At 46.5% G+C, this 23,228-nt stretch overlaps 2 protein-coding genes across 2 annotated transcripts in view; both read left to right on the top strand.

Annotated features, from left to right (window-relative positions):
• The first annotated feature begins 728 nt into the window (after positions 1-728).
• On the top strand, positions 729-22,716 carry GTF2H5 (general transcription factor IIH subunit 5). Its single transcript, XM_088457407.1, has 3 exons — positions 729-816; positions 18,788-18,925; positions 22,300-22,716. The coding sequence occupies exons 2-3, from the start codon at positions 18,891-18,893 to the stop codon at positions 22,478-22,480; spliced, it is 216 nt and encodes a 71-aa protein (XP_088313533.1). The 5' UTR covers positions 729-816; positions 18,788-18,890; the 3' UTR covers positions 22,481-22,716.
• The window catches only part of SERAC1 (serine active site containing 1), a 203,974-nt gene continuing 181,482 nt past the window's right edge, over positions 737-23,228 (top strand). The window contains exon 1 of the mRNA XM_088457406.1: positions 737-816. The gene's annotated coding sequence lies outside the window, so the exon portion shown is untranslated. The remainder of the gene's footprint in view (positions 817-23,228) is intronic.

Raw genomic sequence — 23,228 nt, forward strand, 5'->3', positions numbered from 1 at the left:
GGCAAATGCTGCGTGAATGGCCGATGTGCGTCGATGGTACCGATGTTTACTCAGAAGAGCGAGATTGTATGGACATGGGAAAGCAGCATGGGGCGTCTTTATGACAGCTGAGCTTTGGCAAGAATTTGCATATTTTAGCAGCTGCGTAATGTTGGAAAGTCTGTAGCTGCAAAAAAAAATTGAAATATAGCAGAGATATGTGGCAAAAAAAAGTCTTCTACCAGCACTTTATGACAAATAGTCCCCCCCCCCAATTTGTACAATTGGAAGGCATGTAAAATTTACATGTGATTAGTATTATTAATATTATACATTAGTATTGTCAGAGGTGGTCATAATGTTTCACGATTTATTTTTCTCTGATTGCCTAAAGAACTATGGTAATGATAATTTTTAAGTATGTGCCAGCACAGTTACACATTAATTTACTAGTACGTGCCAGACTGCCAGCACAGTTACACATTAATTTACTAGTACGTGCCAGACTGCCAGCCTGTGTATTGCCCACATTAATCATGGCGGACAAAAACACACTGTAAACAGTCAGTGTTTTAAGTCACAGGGGTGACGTCACTTCCTCCATCCCCGCTAGTGACGAGAGAGTCCTTAGAATAGCTTTGGTGCTGTGTAACTGGCTTGGTGATTGGGGGATGTGTGTAGGCGGGACTCCGGAAGAAGAAAGGTTGCTGCTGCTGCTGCTGTTGTCATCGACTGGTGGTGTCAGGCAGAGCTTCCCTGTGCAGTGTACCGGTCGGGATCGGGGTCCTAGAGCTGCTGATAGTGTGAGTGACAGTGATCCTGGGCACTTGCTACAAGGTATGTTAAGTGTCCATTCAGACCTCATTACATACAAGGATATAACATCCATGTCAATATCATTAGTACAAATTGATAATTGTCATATGTCACTTATTTTTGTACATGGTCCCAGGCTTTAGCGAGTTGTACCTGGATGGTAATTTAATTTCTATTTTTGTTATTGGCCCTATTTATTTTATACATTATATGGAATGTTCTTGTCCATGTTTAGCCCTTCTCCAGTAGTGAGAACCATTAAATGACAGGTTTTTGCACTCAGGTTACATCTTTATGTCATCAGTGGTTCCCAAACTGGGTGCTGCAGGGCATTTGTAGGGGTGCCACTGGTTGGTGGTCCAGTATCAAACAAAATAATTTTTGGTCACTGTGATTGGCAACCACCACAACCGGTTTTAACAATCTTAAAGTATGTGACGGGGAAGTGCAACCCTATCTACCATCATATAACTGAATCTAATGCTAGGTACACACTAAACGATTTGTACCCTCCATGATCTCGTTCGCGACGGCATCCAGAGATGGTCCCGACATCGGCAAGTGCATACACACTTGCTGATGCCGGGAGCAACGACGGGGGCCGTTCTGCATTCGGCGCATCGTCTGCAACGTAGCTGGTACACACTGGGCAATTTACGACCTATCGTATAGTTTGTATCCGACTTAAGTAAGTACAAGTTATTTAATTTAATAATTTTTGTTGAGCTTCTCGATAAGCAACTTTTGGCCGAGGGGTGCCGTGGAAAAAAACTGTTATTCTAGGGTGCTGTGATCCAAGAAAGTTTCGGAACAACTGTGTTATGTCATAACGTTGATTTTGCATTTTTAAATCACATTAACTCTGTGGCTCTCAAACTCAGTCCCATGTCTTAAGGATATCCATGGTTGAGCACTGATGGTTAATAGTGTTCATTCTAGCACTCTCTACCTGTCACAACCCATGCAGTTCTTCTTTCCTGCCTGGGGTGTGGCTCTCTGCTCTGGGCAAGACATGAGCATTATTTCTCATCTACAGTCATGTGGGTGGTTGGAGTTTGACTTAAGTGGCTGGTAAATGTGTCACATGATACAGACCATAATACATAGGCCCTCTGCAGTCATATCTTTTCTCCAATTAAAACACCCTTTGTCCCTTAAATGCTTCTGTCTGTCAGAAGGGTCTGCGTGCCATCATGCATTGTGAACTCAGTCTACAACCTTGGTCATCAGTGCTGGGATCGCAAATGCAGCAGGGGATGCAATTCCGCCCGAAGCTGAATCACCTCCTCAGTCCACAAGGACCCCTAATGGCTCCTATGCTCCAGGTCACCTGTGGATCTGTAGGATATGTTTTTGTGGGAATGAATGCTCCTGTGTGCATATAGCTAGGTGGTCTGGAAAACATGAACTGTTAGGGGTTCTTGTGGACCAAGTTTGGCCACCACTGCCATAGAGGACATTATAGAAAGCTGTGCTGTCACCTATGAAAATATTCTTCTAGTGTGTCTTCTAGCTAGAGCCCTTGTGACTACCACAGGCAACTGGTAGTGGCAGAGGGTGAGGGTGTGAGGACCATTCACTAGGTAGAATCTACTCCTCTCACAAGAGTGTCGCCTTTTCAACCAAGGCTATGAGGGTATCACAGGAGCCCTATGGTGCCAGCTACAGAAAGGGGGCACATTAGTCAAATATTTCACAGGTACTGTACAGTAGCAGTGCAGTATTAATCAGTTGTGAGCTGTTCTTGGGAACTCTGCCTCTCTTTAAATATCTCCTGGCCGATCACTATACAATAAAAGCTTAGTAGTGCTCATTAGGTCACACTGTGCTACGTGTACATTACAACACCACAATAAAATTGCCAGGAGATGAAAAATATGGTGTCTGTACTGACCTGTGACTTTTGCAGCTATCAGTGCAGAAACCAGGTGCAGCCCTCCTATTATAGGTACTCATTTCTTAATATTCTTTCTACTTCAGGGTCCATAGGGTATCCACAGGATACCTTGGGTATAGGTGATGACGTCAGGCATCGGGCACCATAGAGTTAAGTTTTCAGCCTCCCAGGATGCACTAGGGTCCCCCCTCCTATACCTCGCCCCCGAGATAAGGCATCCCAGGTTCGTTGGTGCACGGCTCGGAGTTGGATGCACCTGTTTAGAGGGGGGCTAAGGATACCCCTGAAGTTTTCTACAAGGCAGCTGTGGCTGCACATCTGGAGGTACAGCATGGACAGTCATTCTTGACGTCCATGCTGTCTTCCCTACACCCCCGCCGGTACCAGAACGCCGGTACTGATCCGGAGATGCTGGTAGGCATCTGGGGTCACAGCAAGCGGTGACCCCAGATGTTTGGGACCATGGCCGGATTTAAGGGGGACAGCAGGTAAGCAGCGGGGTCCCGCTGGAACATGGTCCGGAGTCCCCAGGCAGGGGGCTCCCTGGGAACTGGCTGCAGCGTGGATCCAGGTTACGGACCTGCGCTTCCACTACCCCCCTGGGACAGCGGACCGCGGCTGATCGGTAGTGCTGCGGCGTCCCAGGGGTTAATTGCATGCCAGGGGAGCGCGCCTTCCCTGTACACAGCCGGCACCTCCCCCGCTGCACACAGCCCCCTCTGCACCTGCCGATTGGCCCTGTGGCAGCGCTCCTCCCCCCGGCCGGCCTCCTCTCTGCTCCTCGGTGGCCATCCTTATGGAAGCTTGCTGGAAGCTGATGATCGGTGGCATCGTGGTCTGGGTTCCCCGGCATACCTCTCCTCCGTTGGAACAGGTCTGTGTATGCAGCGCTGTGTCCTACCAGGCCCTGTGTCTGCTTAGTTGAGGATCAGCGCTGATAGTGCAGGGATTGATTTCTTTGCGTTGTATGTGACCGCTGCTAGCATCTGCTGCCTGTACTTTCACTTTCTACTGTCAGCCTTTTCACTGTCCCTGCTCTTCTTCTGCTAAAGCCCTTGCGGTGCGGTGATTGCAGGGTGGTTTTCTCACTATACTAACGCGTATCAGTGAGAGGGGTCACATACTTTGCCATCATGTCTGAAAGTGATTTTCCTCTCCAGCTTCTGTGTACTACGTGCAAGTTACCTATAGCGGAGGGGGAGGGTAGCGCGGAGGGGCTATGTCGGCAGTGTTTTTTATTGACGCGGCCAATTACTGTCACGGCTCCGGTACAGGAACCGCCCTGGGCTTGTTTCGCTAAAGCGCTTACAACCCTAGTGGGCCAGTTAGCTCCGCAACCTGCGTTCCCTCAGATGGGATTGTCCCAGCAGTCAGTGGTGTCGTCACCCATGCAGGGGTTCCCGAGACAACTGATGGTACCCCACAATCTCCCTATTTCCCCATCTCAGGTCTCTCAAGAGCCTGCGTGGGTTAATTCGCTGACAAGCTCTGTACAGCATTTGTCGGACGTGTTACAAGGGGAGTCTGTGTTGCGGCCTCACAAGCGGCCAGTGGCGTCTCTGTCCACTCCTTAGGAGGATGACGAGGGGACGACCGATAATGGGGGGATTCTGGATCTGTCTGACCAAGAACCTCTCCGTACTAAAGAGTCGGACGGTAAGTCTAAGGTTTATATACCTGGCCTTATTCGTGCAGTCCGCACAGCTTTAGTTATTGAGGAGGATGAACCTCCGGTATCAAAATCCAAATATGCCTTTTTCAAAGATGTTAAGGGTGATGCCACAGTGTTTCCTCTTTCGGGTCAATTGGTGGACCACTTAGAGGAAGCGTGGAAACATCCTGGCAGACGGTATCAGCCTCAAAAACGTTTAGCAGTGGCTTATCAGTTTGCGGACAATTATTTTGCTAAGTGGGAATCCCCGCCACAGGTGGATTCTCATGTGACACGCCTGGTCCAAAGTGCCACGTTGCCCATGCCCTCCATGTCCTCCTTAAAGGATGCCACGGAGCGTAAGGTGGAAATCTGCCTGAAGTCCGTTTATTCCCTTGCGGGGGGGGGGGGGGCAGCCAGGCCGGCTATGGCCATTTGTTGGGTAGCCAGAGCTATGGAGCGCTGGGCTGATAGTTTGGAGGCGTCTTTCGATTCTGACTGTTCGGCTGAACAGACCGAGTTGATAGGCAATCTCCGGGATTCGGCCACTTACATTAATGAAGCGGCTTTAGATATCAGTACCCTGACTTCTCGGGTTTATTCGGCAGCTGTGGCGGCTCGTCGCACCTTATGGTTGCGATCTTGGAAGAAGTACGCTGTTTCCAAAAAGGGTTTGTAAGCTTTGCCTTTTAATGGAGAAGTCCTATTTGGTCCGGATCTGGACAAAATTGTAGCCACACTGGCGGGAGCCAAATTGGCATGTCTCCCGTCTGCTGCAGTTCCTTCCAGTTCAGGTACGTTGTCCTTTCGGCCTCACATTGCCCAGGGTAGGCCTAAAGCACAGTCCTTTCCACGACAGGCTGGCCCCAAGAAATCGGCCAAGCCCCGGAAGCAGGCCTGGAGTACCAGACGTCCGGCCCCTAAGTCCGATGACAAACCTGCCGCCTTGACTGTCCGGGCCTCCCTTTGGGGGATCCCAGAGTGGGAGGCCGCCTGCTACGGTTCGCCCAGTGTTGGTCGGTAACCACGACTGACAGTTGGGTTCACGAGGTGGTTTCTCACGGGTATGCCCTCTCCTTTCGGCACAGGCCCCCATCCCGATTCTTCACCACGGGTCTTCCATCAGACCGAAACAAAGCCTCGGAGCTGCGGAAGGTTTTGCACACTATGCTCCAGGCTGGAGTTATAGTGCTTGTTCCTTTCTCCCAGAGGGGCCTGGGTTTCATCCTGTTTTTGGTGCAGAAACCCAATGGGTCGTACCGTCCGATCCTCAACCTCAAAGCACTCAACAAGTCCTTGCGGGTGCCGAGGTTTCGGATGGTGACCCTACGGTCCATCATTCTGGCGCTGGAACCTGGGGATTACATGGTGTCGTTGGACATACAGGACGCTTACCTGCATGTCCCTATTCTTTTGCACCATCAACAGTTCCTCAGGTTTGCAATCCGCAACGATCACTTCCAGTTCCGGGCGTTACCTTTTGGCCTGGCGACAGCACCATGTGTGTTCACCAAGGTTATGGCGGTCATGGCGGCTTCCCTGCGGCTGCAAGGAGTCCGCATGTTGCCGTACCTAGACGACCTTCTGTTGGTGGCAGGATCTCCGGAGCTCCTTCTACACAATTTGGATCTGACGATTGCAGTACTGCAACGGCACGGCTGGTTGATAAACTGGCAAAAGTCCACCCTGATCCCGTCTCAGAAGATTCTGCACCTCGGAGCCTTGTTGGACTCCAGTCAGCAGAGGATCTTTGTGACGGGGGAAAAGATCTCTGCCTTGCAGTTGAGGGTGCACAGTTGTCTGCAGAGTCGCCGTGTGTCTCTTCACTCGGCAATGAGGTTACTGGGCTCCATGGTGTCCATATTCGACATGGTGGAATATGCCCAGTTTCACTCCAGACCTCTGCAGCAATTGATCCTGTCCAAATGGAATGGACTGCCTCAGAATCTAAAATCCCAGACTATGTTGCTCACTCTGGAGGTTCGCCTGTCCCTTGCCTGGTGGTTGCAGACGACCCATCTCAACAAGGGTCGTCCGTTTTGGGTGGCGAACTGGGTCCTATTGATGACGGACGCCAGTCTTCGGGGCTGGAGAGCGGTCTCGGGTCCACACTTGTTCCAGGGCAGATGGACTCAGGCAGAAAAGGAGCTTCCGATAAACATCTTGGAACTCCGCACCGCTTTCAATGCTCTCCAGCAGGCCCATCGGGTTCTCCACGGTCATCCTGTGCAGGTCCAGTCGGACAACGCCACCACCGTGGCCTACATAAATCGGCAAGAAAGAACCCGAAGTCGGGCGGCACTCGTAGAGGTGTCCCGCATCCTGATCTGGGCGGAGCGCAATCTCCCGGCCATCTCAGCGGTATTCATCCCGGGAGTCCTCAACTGGGAGGCCGACTTTCTCAGTCGCCAGGACGTTCATCCGGGGGAATGGTCTCTGCACCAGGACGTCTTTCAACTTGTGGTGGACAGGTGGGGTCTTCCAGAGATCGACCTCATGGCTTCTCGGCACAACAAGTTGCCGGTGTACGGGTCTCGCACAAGAGACGCAAAGGCATATCTGGTGGATGCTCTGTCCGTCCAGTGGACGTTCCGGTTTGCCTATCTCTTTCCTCCGTTTTCCCTTCTTCCACGGGTAATCCGGAAATTCAAACAGGAAGGAGGGACGCTCCTGTTGATAGCTCCCGCGTGGCCCAGACGGCACTGGTTCTCAGACTTTCAGGGTCTGTCCGTGGACATTCCTCTGCGGTTGCTGCTACGACCGGACCTACTGTCTCCGGGTCCTTGTCTTCACCCGGACCTGACTCTGCTGTCTTTGACGGCGTGGCTGTTGAGGCGGCCATGTTAAGGTCCAGGGGGTTTTCCAGCTCTATAGTACGCACTATGTTGAGAGCTCGGAAGCCGTCTTCTGCAAGAATATACTATCGTGTGTGGCATACGTTCTTCCAATGGTGTCGACCGAGAAGTTATGCACCTCGGGAGTTCTGTCTGTCTAGAGTGCTAGCCTTCCTACAGGCGGGACTAGACCATGGGCTTCGCTTTGCTTCTTTGAAGGTGCAGGTGTCTGCCCTGTCCGTCTGGTTCCATCGTAGGATTGCTACAATCCCTGATGTGCGCACCTTTATGCAAAGTGTTCTTAGAATTCAGTCGCCATTTGTTCCACCGGTGGCGCCTTGGGATTTAGCTGTGGTCCTGAAGGCTCTCCAGGGACCGCCGTTGGAACCACTGGGCTCAGTGGATCTTAAATGGCTGACAGCTAAAACAATTTTCCTTCTGGCCATCGCTTCAGCCAGACGTGTTTCTGATTTAGGGGCTCTCTTGTAGACCTCCTTTCTTGATTTTTTCATGGGAACGGGGCGGTGTTGCGCACTCGTCCTGATTTTCTTCCCAAAGTTGTTTCCCGTTTTCACTTAGCCTTGTTATCTCTATTTCTACGAAGTCCATAGGGTTCCACAGGACTCCCGCCCTGTCGCACCTGTGCTGCAGATGGGCTTTACTCTGGTCACCGGTTTTTCCGTCTCCCTCTGGTGAGAATGTGATTCTTGTGTGTGTCCAGATCTTTCTTCTCTCTCTTCCTTCTCCTCCTCCTGCCTATGGCTTGGTACGTAACTGAGATGCCTTGGCTCGGGGGCAGGGTATCGGAGGGGGACCCTAGTGCATTCTGGGAGGCTAAAAACTTAACTCTATGGTGCCCGATGCCTGACGTCATCACCTATACCCAAGGTATCCTGTGGAACCCTATGGACCGTAGAAATAGAGATAACAAAGGTAAGTTCTTACCATATCTCATATTTTTCCATAAATAAAAAGTTATAGTAAAAATAAGAATACATTCAAATATCTTAAATGCTGAAACATGATTTCTAGAAGTATTTCTTTACAGACTAGTGATTTTTCATATTGGGTCAGTTTTTACCTTGGGGTTAGTGACCTTTAAAATTGCTTCAACGTGTAAAGTTGATAGGAAAATGGCTAAATATAGCTTATGTCTGTATCTTGATCTCTGTTTTGACAACTGGGTGAAAAGCCATTTTATTTATTGTACCATCAAATACTGTTAACTGGATTATCTCAAGCCGTAACCATTATAAATATGTAATACATTCTTTACATATTGTTTTAAACTGAATATTATACTTACACGTTATTGCTAGGTTAGCTTCAGAAAGTAATAGATGTATCTTTTTCACTGTTAAACATGTAATGCCGGGCATATACTATACAATTTTCGGGGCAATCCGTCTGATATCAGCGGATACCCCTGATAATTGCACTGTGTGTGTGCGTGTGACCAAAGGTGAATTATCAATAGGTTGGGCATTCCGGATTGTCCAGCATGCCCGTCTGATGCAATATTTTGTATGTTAAATGTCGACCGCATCGGGCAGTGTATACCCAGCCGCGGCCGACCGTCAGACATTTCCCATGTTCCTTCCCAGGGAAGGAACGGGGAAATATCTCCTCCCCGCTAGCGGAGCACACAGATATCTGGACCAATACTCTGTGAGATATCTTACAATGTATGCCTGTGATATCTGCAGCGTGACAGGCTGCCAGATAAAATGTCTGGCAGTGTATGCCCAGCATAAGCAGTTGATTTTAGTCTGGCAGATATGAGTCTCCCATATCCAAAATGCTTGGGACCAGAAGTATTTTGGATATCGGGTTTTTGGAACATTTGCATGCATGCATTTGTTTCATATACACCTCATACACATAGCCTGATGGTAATTTTATACAATATTTGTAATAATTTTGTGCATTTAACAAAGTTTATGTACATTGAACAATCAGAAAGGTGTCACTATCTCAGTCACGCTCAATTACGTATTTTGGAATATTTGGATATGGAAGACTCAACCTATAGATATTTTACCAATATGTATTTGTAGACCTCTTATACGGGATGCAGTCAGGAAGCGGACGGTCGAAATGCCGAACACAGGCTTCCCGACTGCTTAATCCCGACAGGGGACTGATGATAGGCGTCGAAATCCGGCAAGCCGGGCGCGGACAGCCGGGAGGGGGGGGGGGATTTAGGTTTCAGGGATCCCGAGGGGACTTAGGGTTAGGCCCCTCCCCCCCCACCCGGGAGGGTTAGGCTAGGGGCAGGGGGGAAGGGGGGGCGGTTAGGCGAGCCTCCCGGGAGACTTAGGTTTAGGCTGTGGGGACGGGGGGGTTAGGCACCCCTAAGGGAGGGTTGGGGGGGGCAGAAGATTAGGGTTGGCCAGTGTTGTGGGTAAGGGGGGGGTTAGGCACCCCTAAGGGGGGGAGGAGAAGATTAGGGTTAGCCAGTGTACTTACAGATCGGGATTTAGATGCCTGCCGGTCTTCTGCTGTCGGGATTTGAACCGCCGGGCATAGGTCATACATAATTTGGCTTTTGGCAACACAAATAATTTAAAATCTGAGACAAATATCATTACACCACAGTCCTATAACTTGTGTACTCCTTTTTCAAGAAACATAAAAAATTCTATTGTCGCTATATTTTTTATTATAACCTCAATCAATGTGAAGTTTATCAGGTATTTATAAACAAAATAATCTTGCAAAGAGGCTATAGGATTACATTTACAATTAATATCTCATTATCTAGATTATGGTTTTACTTACAAATATCTTTAAAATAATGGTAAAATTCTTCTTTTTCTGCCCAGGGGGATTTTTGTATTGTGTGGATTATTGTGACTATTTCATTCTTTAAACAAATTGAGCAATGAATTCAATTAGTTTCGCACCCGTGGAAAAGTTTTGCCAGCTGGACTTTTCACCGACATTGCGTCTTTTGGATGCGGAAACTTATTGCCCGTGTCCCCGCTATTCGCCGTATTCAATTGAAAAACACTCGAAAACGGCCAGCTGCAAATTCAGAACAGGCGAGAAGTGCTGTCAGATTTGGGGAAACCAGCCTGAACCCCCCAAAAAGATGAACTAACATTGGGGATCAATGTAGATGTGTCCGAATAGCCCTAATAAAACTGTTTGGGGTGCTTAAGTTGTTTCAATAGCTTCTTTCTTAGCATCTTTGCACAAATGGTGAAGAATGGCATTAAGCAGTATTTTTTTTAGGTGAAAATAAGTAGTCCTGTCAAATTTGGGGTACTTGAAAATGGGTGCTAGCATATTTTTATGTCTCTTAAGTGAAGTTTTAAAAAAACGTGAAAAAACGCACCTGCAATCTTAAAAACACCTGACCCATCCTTGCAGACCTCCAAGAAGTCTATTTCGCTAGTTTTTATACTTGTCCCCCCCACTTTGTGCTTTTTCGCCCGCAAAATTAAAGTACTTTCTCCTTCATCCACTAGGGGACACTTGAGTCTCAGTACAGTGGGGTATAGATGTGGGATAACCGGGAGCTGGCACTTTAATAAACTGCCCCTGCCTGTCTGCTTCATTGGAGCTGCCGATAGACCTCACCGCCGCTGCTTGCAGCGCGCGCTGGGGCCTTCAGCTACAGAGACCACTGTCTCTGGGGGGTAGCCAGACGCACTGCGTGCGGCGTTCATCGCACTCCCCCATTAGCATTTGGCAGCAGAAGGTTAGTGGCTCCTGGCTCTCTGAGTAGCAGGGTGGGCAGGAGGAAATGACAGGCGGGCATTAAAAACGCTAAACAGCAAGAACGGAGGGAGCGGAGCCTAACACACAGTTCTGCTTCTGCCTCCCAGCAGTCCCAGTGCTTCCAGAAGGAGGCTGGTGGCCATTTTACAAACACAGGCTGCTGACACACAAAAGAAAAAGATCTGGCTGCCCAGATTGTGCCTACACAGTGGGGATAGATTTGTGAAGACCAGGTCGGACTGTGTTTACAGCATTATATTGTGTTAATAGCAATGGTCTCTGAAGCAGAGCTGGTTGGGCGGGGTTGATAGCAAAATCTCCCTTATGCCCCTATCTCTTCTTCAAACAGTCTCTGTGTGTGTGTGGTGTTTGTCTGTATCACTGTGGTAGAATGTCATCTAAGGGGTCTAAGGCTGCACAAAAAACTTTCTCCTGTAAGAATTATGCAGAGAAGTTTACACAGGGACTATCAGCCAATTCCCTGTTGTGTGAGAAGTGTGTTTCAGAAACACAGACTGCAGCATCCCCACAAAATTCATAGACTGATCAAATTACATCAGTCATGTCTCAAATGTCTGCAGAGCTAGAAGATTCTCGCAGGGTGAGAGAGGTTAAAAGATCTCAAAGATCTGCCTTCTCTGAACCAGACTGGGCGCATTCTTTAGCCAGGTCTGTAGAAGGGCTCACAAGGGTTGTCAGCCCAGGTTCCTCTCGTGGCATCGTCCTCTAGTGTCCCTACCAGGAGACTTATACCGAATCCTCTTATTTGGAATGATCTGGAAGAGGACGACATGCCTGATACGGAGGAAGGGGAGGTACAGGACCCTATAGAGGAACAGGCGCCAGAGGAGGCGGAGCCTGTACATCCGGGGGTAGAGGTGGTGATGGGGACAGGGATCCTGTAGGGGTTAGGCTGTCTATTTTTAATAAAAAGCAAAGACTGGCAGCCTCCTTTCCAGTGTCTGAGGAATTGGACGAGATCCTTACCTCAGCGTGGAAACACCCTGATAAAAAATTTCAGATTTCAAGGAAGCTTTTATCATACTATCCCTTTCCTGCAGAAAGCAGGCATTTATGCGAAACAACTCCTTAAGTGGACCCTTCAGTGTCACGTCTGTCTAAAAAGACCGTGCTCCCTGTTCTAGGGGCAGTGTCTTTTTAAAGGAGCCTTCTGACAGCAAGTTAGAAACTACCTTGAAGTCAATGTACACTGTAGCAGGGGTGTCTCTTTGACCCACATTAGTCAGCTGTTGGGTCAACAAGGCGGTGGAAGCATGGGCTACACAGCTCGCTGAGGGCCTTAAGACTGGTGCTTCGGTGGAGGATCTGGTTCCTCTAGCGGAACAGATTGCAGAGTCTGCTGCTTTTCTTGGAGAGGCATCTAAGGATATTTGTAGTCCTCTAGATCCTCGGCCTTGGCAGTCTCAGCCCGCAGAGCCCTGTGGCTGCGACAATGGCAGGCAGATGCAGAATCCAAGAGAGCCGTGAAAGCACTTCCATTCACAGGAGAAGCTCTGTTTGGAACTGAACTGGATAAGTGGATATCTCAAGCCACAGGTGGTAAGTCCACTTATCTCCATTTGCTGCTCCTCCCCCCAGGAAGACCCCAGGGTGGGAGCTCGCCTTTGGAAATTTGGGTCAAGTCTTGCCAGGACGCGTGGGTCCGGGACATCATTATTCAGGGGTTGAAGCTGGATTTTCAGATCCAACCTCTTTCTCGTTTTTTCACAACCGGTTTGCCGGCATCTGCGGACAAGCGGGTTTTATACAGGAGGCAATACAAAAGCTACTGTTTTCTCGAGTAATAGTGCATGTCCCTATCCACCAGCAGGGTCAAGGTTTTTATTCCAACTTGTTTGTGGTTCCCAAGCCAGACGGCTCGGTGAGACCCATTCTGAAATTGAAACATCTCAATCTTTATTTGCGGACTTTCCAGTTCAAGATTGAGTTGCCGCAATCCGTCATTGCAGGGCTAGAGAGGGGCGAGTTTCTCGTATCTTTAGACATAAAGGATGTTTATCTCCACATTCCCATTTGGCCTCCTCATCAGGTATTCCTTCGGTTCGCAGTGCGGGCCTCTCATTTTCAATTCCAGGCCTTACCTTTCGGTCTTTCATCAGCACCAAGAGTGTTCACGAAGGTCATGGCAGTAATGGTGGCCCTTCTTCGGATACAAGGGGTTACTATCGTCCCTTACTTGGATGACCTACTCCTAAAGGCTCCATCAGTCTCTCAATTACTGCAGGACATCCGGGTAACAGTCTGCTGTTGCAACACGGATGGATCCTGAATTACCAAAAATCTCATCTGCAGCCTACACAGCGTCTGCCTTCCCTAGGGATGATTTTGGACACAGTGCAACAGAAGGTATTTCTTCCGCAGGAAAAAGTCGCCTCCATCCAACACATGGTGCGATTGATACTGCGTCATCGCAGGTGGTCAGTGCACCTGTGTATTAGTCTTCTGGGTAAGATGGTTGCGTTTTTCGAGTCCATCCAATACGGGAGTTTCCATGGCTTTCCATTCCAACTGGACCTCCTCTCTCAGTGGTCAGGGTCCAACGTCTTCCTTCACCAGCGAGTTCAACTGTCACCCAGGACTCGGACATCTCTCCCTTGGTGGCTGGATTCCTCTCACCTATTGGCAGGCAAGAGGTTTGCATTGTGGGAATGGATTCTCCTCACCACAGATGCCAGTCTGAGAGATCGGGGGCAGTGACTCAGGGAAGACACTTTCAGGGCCGCTGGACTCAGCTGGAGACAGTACTGCCCATAAACATTCTGGAGCTAAGGGCCGTGTTCTATGCTCTTCAGGTGGCACATCCTCTGTTGAAGGGCCAGGCCATCAGAGTGCAATCCGACAACGCCACGGCTGTGGCGTACATCAACAAACAGGGCGGTACTAAGAGTCGGTCCGCCATGAGGGAGGTAAGCCGCATTCTTCTATGGGCAGAGGAATATGCAGTAGCGATATCAGCAATTTTCCTACCAGGGGTAGAAAATTGGAACGCCGATTACCTCAGTCGACAGGAAATTCATCCGGAGAGTGGATGCTCAATCCGCAGGTCTTCCAACAAGTGATTCAGCGTTGGGGTCCCCCTCACGTAGATCTTATGGCATCGAGAATGAACCATCAACTGCCATGTTACTGCTCCAGGACAAGAGATCCACAGGCAGTGGCGGTGGATGCTCTAACAGCTCCTTGGCGGTTTCAGTTTGTTTACCTGTTTGCACCACTCCCACTCCTTTCTCGTCTGCTGCAAAGAATCAAATGAGAAGGGGTAAAGGTTCTGTTGGTGGCTCCAGACTGGCCCAGACGGGCATGGTATTCCAACCTAGGTCTTCTACTGATAGACGACCCGTGGCCTCCTCTGCAAGAAGATCTACTGCAACAGGGTCCATTTATTTATCAGGATTTAAAGCGGCTTCGTTTGATGGCGTGGCTGTTGAAAGGGCTCTCTTAAGAAGAAATGGTATCTCTTCCAGGGTCATTCATACTATGTTAAGGGCTAGAAAGGAAGTTACCTCTAAGCACTATCATCGCATATGGAAGGCATATGTTGCTTGGTGTGAATGCAAGGGTGCGCCACCGTCAGAATTCAACTTGGCCAGGCTTATTCTTTTTCTACAGGCTGGTTTAGCAGCATGTTCTTCGTCTGGGATCTTTAAAAGTTCAAGTATCGGCTTTGTCGATTTTCTTTCAAAAGCTACTAGCATTATTACCGGATGTCCAGACTTTTCTACAAGGGGTTGTCGGATTACAACCTCTGTTTGTACCTCCTACGGCCCCATGGGATTTGGATTTGGTCCTCTTTTCTGCAATCTTCCCTATTTGAACCTTTACAAACAGTGGAATTAATTTTTTTTTTAATGGAAAGTGGTTCTCCTGTTGGCACTCACCTCTGCTAGGCGTGTGTCTGAGCTAGGGGCGCTTTTCTTGTCATCCGCCTTACCTCATTTTTTCATGAGGATAGGGTTGAGCTACGTAAGCAGTTAACCTTTTTGCCTAAGGTAGTGTCTGCATTTCACATCAACCAACCGATCGTTGTTCCGGTTTTTAAAGAGGATTCTTCGGCTTCCAGATCCCTAGATGTTGCCTGGGTCTTCGGATTTATGTTGATAGGACAGTATCCCTCCGGAAGTCGGATACGCTGTTTGTTCGATATGATATGGCGCGGCCAGACTGGCCGGCTTCTAAGGCTACTATTTCTAGATGGATTCGTCTGACAATCAGACAAGCCTATCTGGCTGCATCTACTTCAATCACAGCGCATTCTACGTGCTCGGTGGGTCCTTCGTGGGCGGCTGCCTGCGGGGTTCCCTGACCCAGCTTTGTCGAGTGGCCACTTGGTCGGGCCGGTATACTTTTACAAAGTTTTTACCGTTTTGACACGTTTGCGGTATCTGCTTCACAGTATGGCCGTGCTGTTTTGCAGGGTTCTCAGTGCTCTCCCGCCCGGCATGTGAGCTCTGGGACGTCCCCACTGTACTGAGACTCCAGTGTCCCTTAGTGGATGAAGGAGAAAACAGGATTTTGGTACTTACCGTTAAATCCCTTTCTCCGATTCCACAGGGGACACCGGACGCCCACCCGGCGCTGTTCCACATGCATTTGTTATTGTTCTGCCAGGTTTGGACAGTCAGTTTTTTTTTTTCTTCAAGGTCTGCTTGATTTGTTTGCATATTTGCTTGTTTGTGTATGTTCTTGTTCTCTTTTCTGTTATTCTATTTCCAGCTCTCCACGGGCACAGTTTATTTAGACTGACCTGTAGGGGGTAGGGGGGTATAGAGGGGGAGGAGCTTGCTACTATTCAAATTTATTAAAGTGCCAGCTGCCGGTTATTCCACATCTATACCCCACTGTACTGAGACTCCAGTGTCCCCTGTGGAATCGGAGAAAGGGATTTAACGGTAAGTACCAAAATCCTGTTTTTTTTGGTGGGGTGTTAAGTTTTTCCACGGGTTTTTTTTTTTTTTTTTACAGTTGTCCTTTGGGGGTCTGTCCCAAGGGTTCTGAGTGGTTTCCCCAACTTTACACCCCAAAATAAAAATGTTGGACTTCTTTTCTCCTGCTATTCAGAGGTGTCTTTTTCGCCTATTACATTGTATTGATTTTCCGTGTATGCGAAAACCGGCTGGAATTGAATACGGAGATTAAGTTTCAACCTGGCGAAAAAAGACTCAATCGGCGAGACTTTTTTGCGGAAAGCGGCTTTTCGCTTCTAAATGAATACAGCCCTTAGTGTTTATACGTGGACACCACAGAGAACACATTGGTTTGTGACATAGGGGTCTACGTAATTAGCCTCGGAGAGAGAAAGTGGACGAAGGTAAAGTACCGAACAATCGGCTCCTAAAGGCGGCCATACGCGGTAAGATTTTTATATGATGTGTACGATTTCGATCGATAGTAACGAGTGATCGTACACATTTGTATGTTGTTTTGGTGTACATACGATGGCGATGCACGTCCCCGCAGTCGTATAATTAGATCGCCTCTCGTACTGGAAACCGTATGAGGGCGACCTATCTTACCACGATCTGACACACATCGTATCACTTTTGGCAGGTAATACAATCCGATGGCTTATTATGAGGTGTATAAAAATCACTAGCACTGCACAGCGTTCAGCAGGTATTACAACCAAGTTTCACAAATGGTGGCTGTCTTTTTTTTACCCCTTAGATAAGCCCTCCCCTATTCACATTCTAGCAGATTCATCGTAATGGTTATGTGCACAACTGATCGCTCGTTTATGATTTGTAATCGTGAAACGAAGCATCGGAGCGTTTAAAAAAATCGTACTCCTTTTCAACACATCGTATGTAAAATTTCAAGGGAAATCTCATGAGACATATACGTCTTTTTATCGCACCGTGTATGGCCTGCATAACTCTTCTTCTTTCTTCTTCTTTTTTTTAACACAATCTATAAAGTAAGTTAGTAGCTGATTGGTTGGTACTTTTTCTCCGTCCACTTGTGAGACTACACGATTTATACTTATGATGTGAAGTCCACTGAGAGCACCCCTTTGCCAGCACAGCACCCCTGGCCTCATCCAGCACCCCTTTCCCAGCACAGCACCCCTAGCCTCATCCATCACCCTTTTTCCTGCACAGCACCCCTCTCCCAGCTGACTTACTTAAGACTCTTAAGAGTCAGAGCCAGACAGCAACGACCGCCCCTGCTTGTTTTCTTCCGGCTCCTTCGTGGGCGCCTGCTAGAGGCGGAGCAATTAGGCCCATGGGAGGAGCTGTGGCTTGGCATGCGCAGCAGCCCTCCCTTGGCCATTTTACTTGTAGACAGGATGAGCTACTGAGCATTGGTAGAAGCTCACTCTGACCACTGCCTGATCGGAGCAGAGCTCCAATTGCGGTAGCCGCCACTGTCCCATTCCGTTGCTGGGCCTAGGCTTGGGAAACTGGATGACCCCAGGCATTCCAGGCATTTGTCTATTATGCCTAAGGCTGGCTCTGAACCAGTCCAGTGCTTTGTAACACACCTATGATGGTAGTGTCCAAACTGTTCTCAATACAAAGTGTAAGACCAGATACATTCTGCATGGTATTGGTAAGGGGGTATAACAAGAGCCACTGGGTGGACTGAGGGCCTGATTTAGATCTGGTCACAAACGCTGAGTGCTCGCAACAGTGTCGATGTTTGCCCACTGTGCGCATGCGCGAGACCTGGCTTGCGACGGGTGCTCCGTTGCTCCGGGTCTCGCTCCAAAGGGGGCGAGCTGTCGATGGTGATTGACAGCTCGCCCTTTTGGTAGGCGTGGCCGGGGGGTGGCTTCACAAACGGAGGCGTTCCCAAGCGAACGCCTGCCATTTGTGGGTGGCCCCACTGACATCACCAGTGATTCCGGTTCTATTAGAGCCAGCAGCTCTCTGGGGCTTGTGGCCACGAGACCCTACCACAAGGGTCTAGTCGCAAGCCCGATGGTCGTGCTGGTCTTGACCATCACGACCATAAACCTGGCCGCTCGCTATAGCTGTGGGTGGTCACCCACAGCTATGCGAGCGGCCAGGAGGCCGAACAAAAAAAATCCAAAACGTCCTGATTCAGAGCGAGCGATCGTTCAGAGCGTCAGTCTCTGAATCAGGCCCTTAACCTACCTAGGATCTTTCGATGCAGATTATTACATTGTGCGATTGTATCCAAAATGTGTTTTTTTTTTTTTTTTGTTTGTTTTTTTGGGCCGTTTTTGTCTCCCCAAACTTTTGGGCTGATTCAATTCAGTGCACTGTTGATAGCACTGGGAGGGATCTCTCTGAGCTATTCAGTTCAGTGCGCCTTTAGGGCGACTAAATGATTTCTTCTCGCACCCTCCTGAGGCTTAGTGCAGTGCTGACAGCCTCACGGACGGCATTTTAGTTGGAGAATGCCAGTTTTGGCGACTAAACACCCAGGTTAAGTCTCGAGAACTGGCATTCTCCGACTTAACTTCTAACAGTTGGTTGTTAATAGCCTTGCACTTACCGCTTTTTTTCCAAATTTCTTGACCTGATTGCTCTGTGTGTCTATTTATAGCAACTATTATTTTATCGTAATTGCTATATGATTTGAATATAGTGACCAATGCTTGTCCTGTTCTATTGGAAGCCAAATGAAATAGATTGCAAGTATACATCACTTTCATCGAATGGAACATATTTCATTAGATTTCTCTTCCACTCTTCCATTAATACAATCTGTTCATATGATTATTATTTTTTTACTATTTTAAAAAGAGCTTTTTATGAAGCTGAAATGTGTCCTCAAAATAGGCCATGATAGAGTAAAGGTGAGAATAGGCTTTATACAGTCCAATAAATTTAGGCAATAATTATTTGTCTGAGCAAAGACATTATATTCTAAGATGAGGACTACTTTTTATTTTAGATCTGCATCTCATTAGCAGTCATATCTTAATACCAGGATAGTAATAATAAAGAGGAGATACAGCCAAGTGACTACTACTGCACTTCAGTGTCCGACTGACAACATGGTGAATGTTCTCAAGGGAGTCCTTGTAGAATGGTAAGTTCATCTTTATCATTTCTTTTTTATTATTATTAAATCATATGGTAGAGAAAGCACTGTTCAATAAAATATTGTCTTATAACCTTTCAGTGGATAATTATATGAATTACTGTGTGTGTGTCCCTACTATAGTATATATATTTGTCATTTGTTCAACCACCAGACCTGGGCATATTCCACCAAAAGCTCAGAGCCACATGCTAGAAGTCAGAAATTTTATAACATAGGTATATATTTAATATACCCCAAAGAAGCTGCAGATAATTTCCCCCAAGTTGTTAATGAAATGATGCACGTCATATAATTGGATAATCGCTCCTGTTACATAAAAAGGCCAGTCCTCACAAGTGGGTCTTGTGGAAAACATTATTACATTTTGTATTTTTTTGTGGAAAAATTAAAGTATTTCAGAATCAGTTGGATTTTATTAAGACAAACACCCGATTTTTTTCATAGTTGGAATCTATGCTGTAAGTTTGACTGAAAAGCAATGGAAGTAAAAAAAAAAAAAACCTTGTGTATGTAGATTTACTGTGCACAGCAGAAGCAGCAAGGTGAGTAGCTGTAGTCTGTCCCTGCATCTGACCACACAGTGATGCAGCTCCCAGAAACTAATAGAATTGTTGTGGATAGCTGGCCATAGCACTGTTTGCTTTTGGGTTGTAACACACCCTGATACTCGATCACCAATGAGGAAGAAGGTTGTGTGTCACTAGTACAGAGATGAGCGCACTGCTGCCATATCTACTTACATGTGAGTTATACTTACAGATGAGCCGGAAAATACGTACATTTGGGTCATTCCATGACCGTTTCACCCACACTCACTTTGAGGGTCATAGTTTTGCTACTGTTGCCTATTATGATATAAGTTATGGTGCACACACACGGTCAGGTCTGTCAGATGAACGCTGAACGATTTTACCAACGATTTGAACGATTTCAGACAGTATTAAAATGAATGAAAATCTTCAAAATCTGACTGCAAACACTGACTATGTCAGATATCGTTATCTGACATGCGGGAACGCGCATCATTCATCGTTGCAGGCCCACATGTCAGATTTTCTTTCAGATCTGAACGAATTTTAAAATTGTTGTTCATATCTGACAACAAATCTGACTGTGTGTATGCACAATTAGTCTGATATATATGCCAACTTTAATGGAAGATTTTATTAAAGTTGGAGATGGCAAGGTGGGGACCTCCTGATCCTCTTGACATGGAATGACCCATTAGCACAGTATAGTGCCCTATGGGGAGACTGAAACCAGTTATCCAACTGCTACACCCCTGGTTACATGTCTTCTTTGAGTCTCCTGGTTGGCTTCTCTGTCTTGCTTCAGAGTGCTTTTCGGTGACACTGGGATCCTATTTAATAAAGGTTTGCTACACATTTATTTCCAGTTATAAGTTGTTGATTTTTTTTTTATCTAGTGCCCTGAGACCCTTGCCTAAGAGTTCTTTTGTGTAATGATTTCTGCTTTGTTCCTCACCACATCCTGAGCTGGTCTTCTCCTGAGTATCTGCCTGTTTACAAACTACTGAAGCTTGCCTTCTGTCCCGACTACTATCCTGGATATTGACTATTGTAGTCAACTGGCTGTCCTTACAGGGACCTGTACCAAGTTTAAGTCTTATCTAGTGTCTTTTCTTGCTGTCTTTCCTCACTGATTACTTGTGATCAGTTCTAGCTCTGTTGGAATTGGGACTATTTTGGTGAAACCATTCAAGTAGCTTAGGGCCAGATTCAATTGGAGGCAAAAAAGTGCCATTTGGAGAAAAGTTTTGGACTTTTCGCCTGTTTTCAAAGTATCTCCCTATTCAATTCCAGGACAGTTTTGCCTTAGTGGAAACTCAATGCATTGTAATAGGCAAAAAAGTATCTCCAATGAATAGGAGGTGAAAAGAAGTGCAAAATTTTTATTTTGGGGTGCAAACATGGGAAAAAGACTCAGAACCCTTGGGACAGATCCCCAAAGGTCATATCTGCAAAAAAAAATTACCTCAGAACACACCAAAAAGACGTTTCATTTTTGGGGCGAAAAAGTAAAAAGTGGGGGGACAAACCTAAAAACTATGAAATAGACTTCTTGAGGGGCTGCAAGAATGGCTCAGGTGTTTTTGGGATTGCAGGTGAATGTAGCAGGTAGATTTTTTCACGATTTTTAAAAGTTAGAGCCATTAAAATATGCTTGCACCCATTTTCAAGTACCCCAAATTTGACTGGACTACTTATTTTCACAAAAAAATACTGCTTTATGCCATTCTTCACCACTTTTACAAAGACACTAATAGCAAGCTATTTACACAACTTAAGTACCCAAAATAGTTATATTAGAGCTATTAGCACGCATCTGTATTGATTTCTTATGTTAGTGCATCTTTTTTTGTGATACAGCCGTTTTCTGTTTTTGCCTGTTTTGGAATTGAATTAGGCGAAAAGTGGGGATGCACATGCAAAGATTTTTGTCTCTGAAACAGGCGAACGAGGCAGAAAGTCGGACAGGTGAAACTTTGCGCCTGTAATTGAATACAGGCCTTAAGGTGCCCACACACATGGCGATCTGCACACGATCCCACAATGTGTGCGATTTCCCCTGAACTCTCCCCCGGCAGCTCCTACACACGATTTGGAGTAAAAAGCATCCAATCTATCTTGCATCTTAACTTTTTTTTTTTTTTCTCTCTTTTCCAATGCATTGTGTCCTAGATTGTCAGATCTGCCCTACTGCATGGTAGATATGATGATGCGATGTACGACCATCAGGGAGGCGCATCGCATCGTGGTCGTGATTGGGGACTCACGATTTACTGTCAATTTGGCCATATTTTACACGATCTGTCGTTCCAATGTGTCGTAATCGGCCAGATCGGGTAAAATATCTCTGTGTGTGGCCAGCATTAGTGTTTCTTTTAAGATTTACTATTGACCAGCGTTAAAATAAATGTTTTCACACATTATTGGCTGTTATTATTAAAAGTAAAAGATTTAATGGGTCTCCATTAAATTCCAACATTTATATTGCCTTCAAGAATATATATACTGCAGTTTTAAGTCTTACCTGATAGCCGAGTTGAAGATATAGTATAATGTTAGTGTACAGATGAGGTGTCCTGTGTCATATGTAGCAATGTACTAGCACTTGCAATGCAGAATGGAGCGAGAGGCTTGCTGTCAGATACAGCATTATTCACTACCCTATATTCTATACATTGGCTGGCTGATATCCAGCGTGTTGCCTGTTCTTCTAGTCAACATTGTGTGATTAATGCTGATATGTGTTAGTTACGTTACACTGCTAGTACTGTTAGTTTGTGTGTCTGGCTGCCCAATGTACTGTGCTCTGATACTTGCTCCCTCTTGCAGTGACCCAGCTATGAAACAGTTTCTCTTATACTTGGATGAAACCAACGCCTTAGGAACGAAATTCATTATTCAGGACTTGGATGAAACCCATGTGTTTGTCTTAGCTGAACTGGTTGCTGTTCTTCAGGAAAAGGTTGGAGAGTTGATGGACCAAAACTCATTTCCTATCACCCAGAAGTAAAATCAGTGGACTGTAAAGTTATGACATTGGAAGCTTCGTCACATGGAGTTTACTGAATGTACAGGTTTTATAAACTGAAGATTGAATATTTAGTGTATGCCACCAACTACAAACCACACTACAGTGCAATTTTCTATCTTGTTAAAATTCATGTTGCTCTAAAAGCCTTTCTTCTATTTAAATGGTCACTTTTTGTTAATGGTGCACTAAGCTGTCAATAAATGTTTTGAACAAGAGTATGTGGGATTTCTAATTCATCACTGTTAAATCAAATGTTGTCCTTCTATGTCTTTTTACCATATTAAAGTTTTGGGGGAAAAAACTTGTCTTATTGGGGTTAATTCAATTAGGTGCAATTTGCCATTCATCACGTTCTGGAATGGCAACATCGTGGGACTGTCTACATCACTGATTTTTGTTTGCCCTATAAAGGTGTGTGCAGAAATCTGAGATGTGTAGCTGCGATTTAGACTGTACCGTATATGGCAAATATTCATACACATCTAAATCGGGGTTAATTGAGTCAACCTCATTGAGTGAAGAAAACATGATGCCCCTCTTACATTATATTGTGGTAAATAAACCTAATAGAATATGTTCCTGGGATGAAAGTGATAAATGCTTTGGAAGTAGTGAATGTTGATTGATTTATATTGCCCTGTATTAATAACGCTTTTATTGTACAGTGCAAATATCACATTCTATTTTTTTTTTAATTGGTCTATTTTCCTGTAATATAAAATTAGTG

Source organism: Taudactylus pleione, unplaced genomic scaffold (assembly GCF_031769625.1).
Source record: "Taudactylus pleione unplaced genomic scaffold, aTauple2 ptg000760l, whole genome shotgun sequence".
Lineage (NCBI taxonomy): Eukaryota > Metazoa > Chordata > Amphibia > Anura > Myobatrachidae > Taudactylus > Taudactylus pleione.

Coding starts and splice junctions, on each gene's coding strand:
- GTF2H5 (XM_088457407.1), top strand. CDS start 18,891: ATGGTGAATGTTCTCAAGGGAGTCCTTGTAGAATG. Junction 18,926..22,299: donor AAGGGAGTCCTTGTAGAATG/GTAAGTTCATCT, acceptor TCCCTCTTGCAG/TGACCCAGCTATGAAACAGT.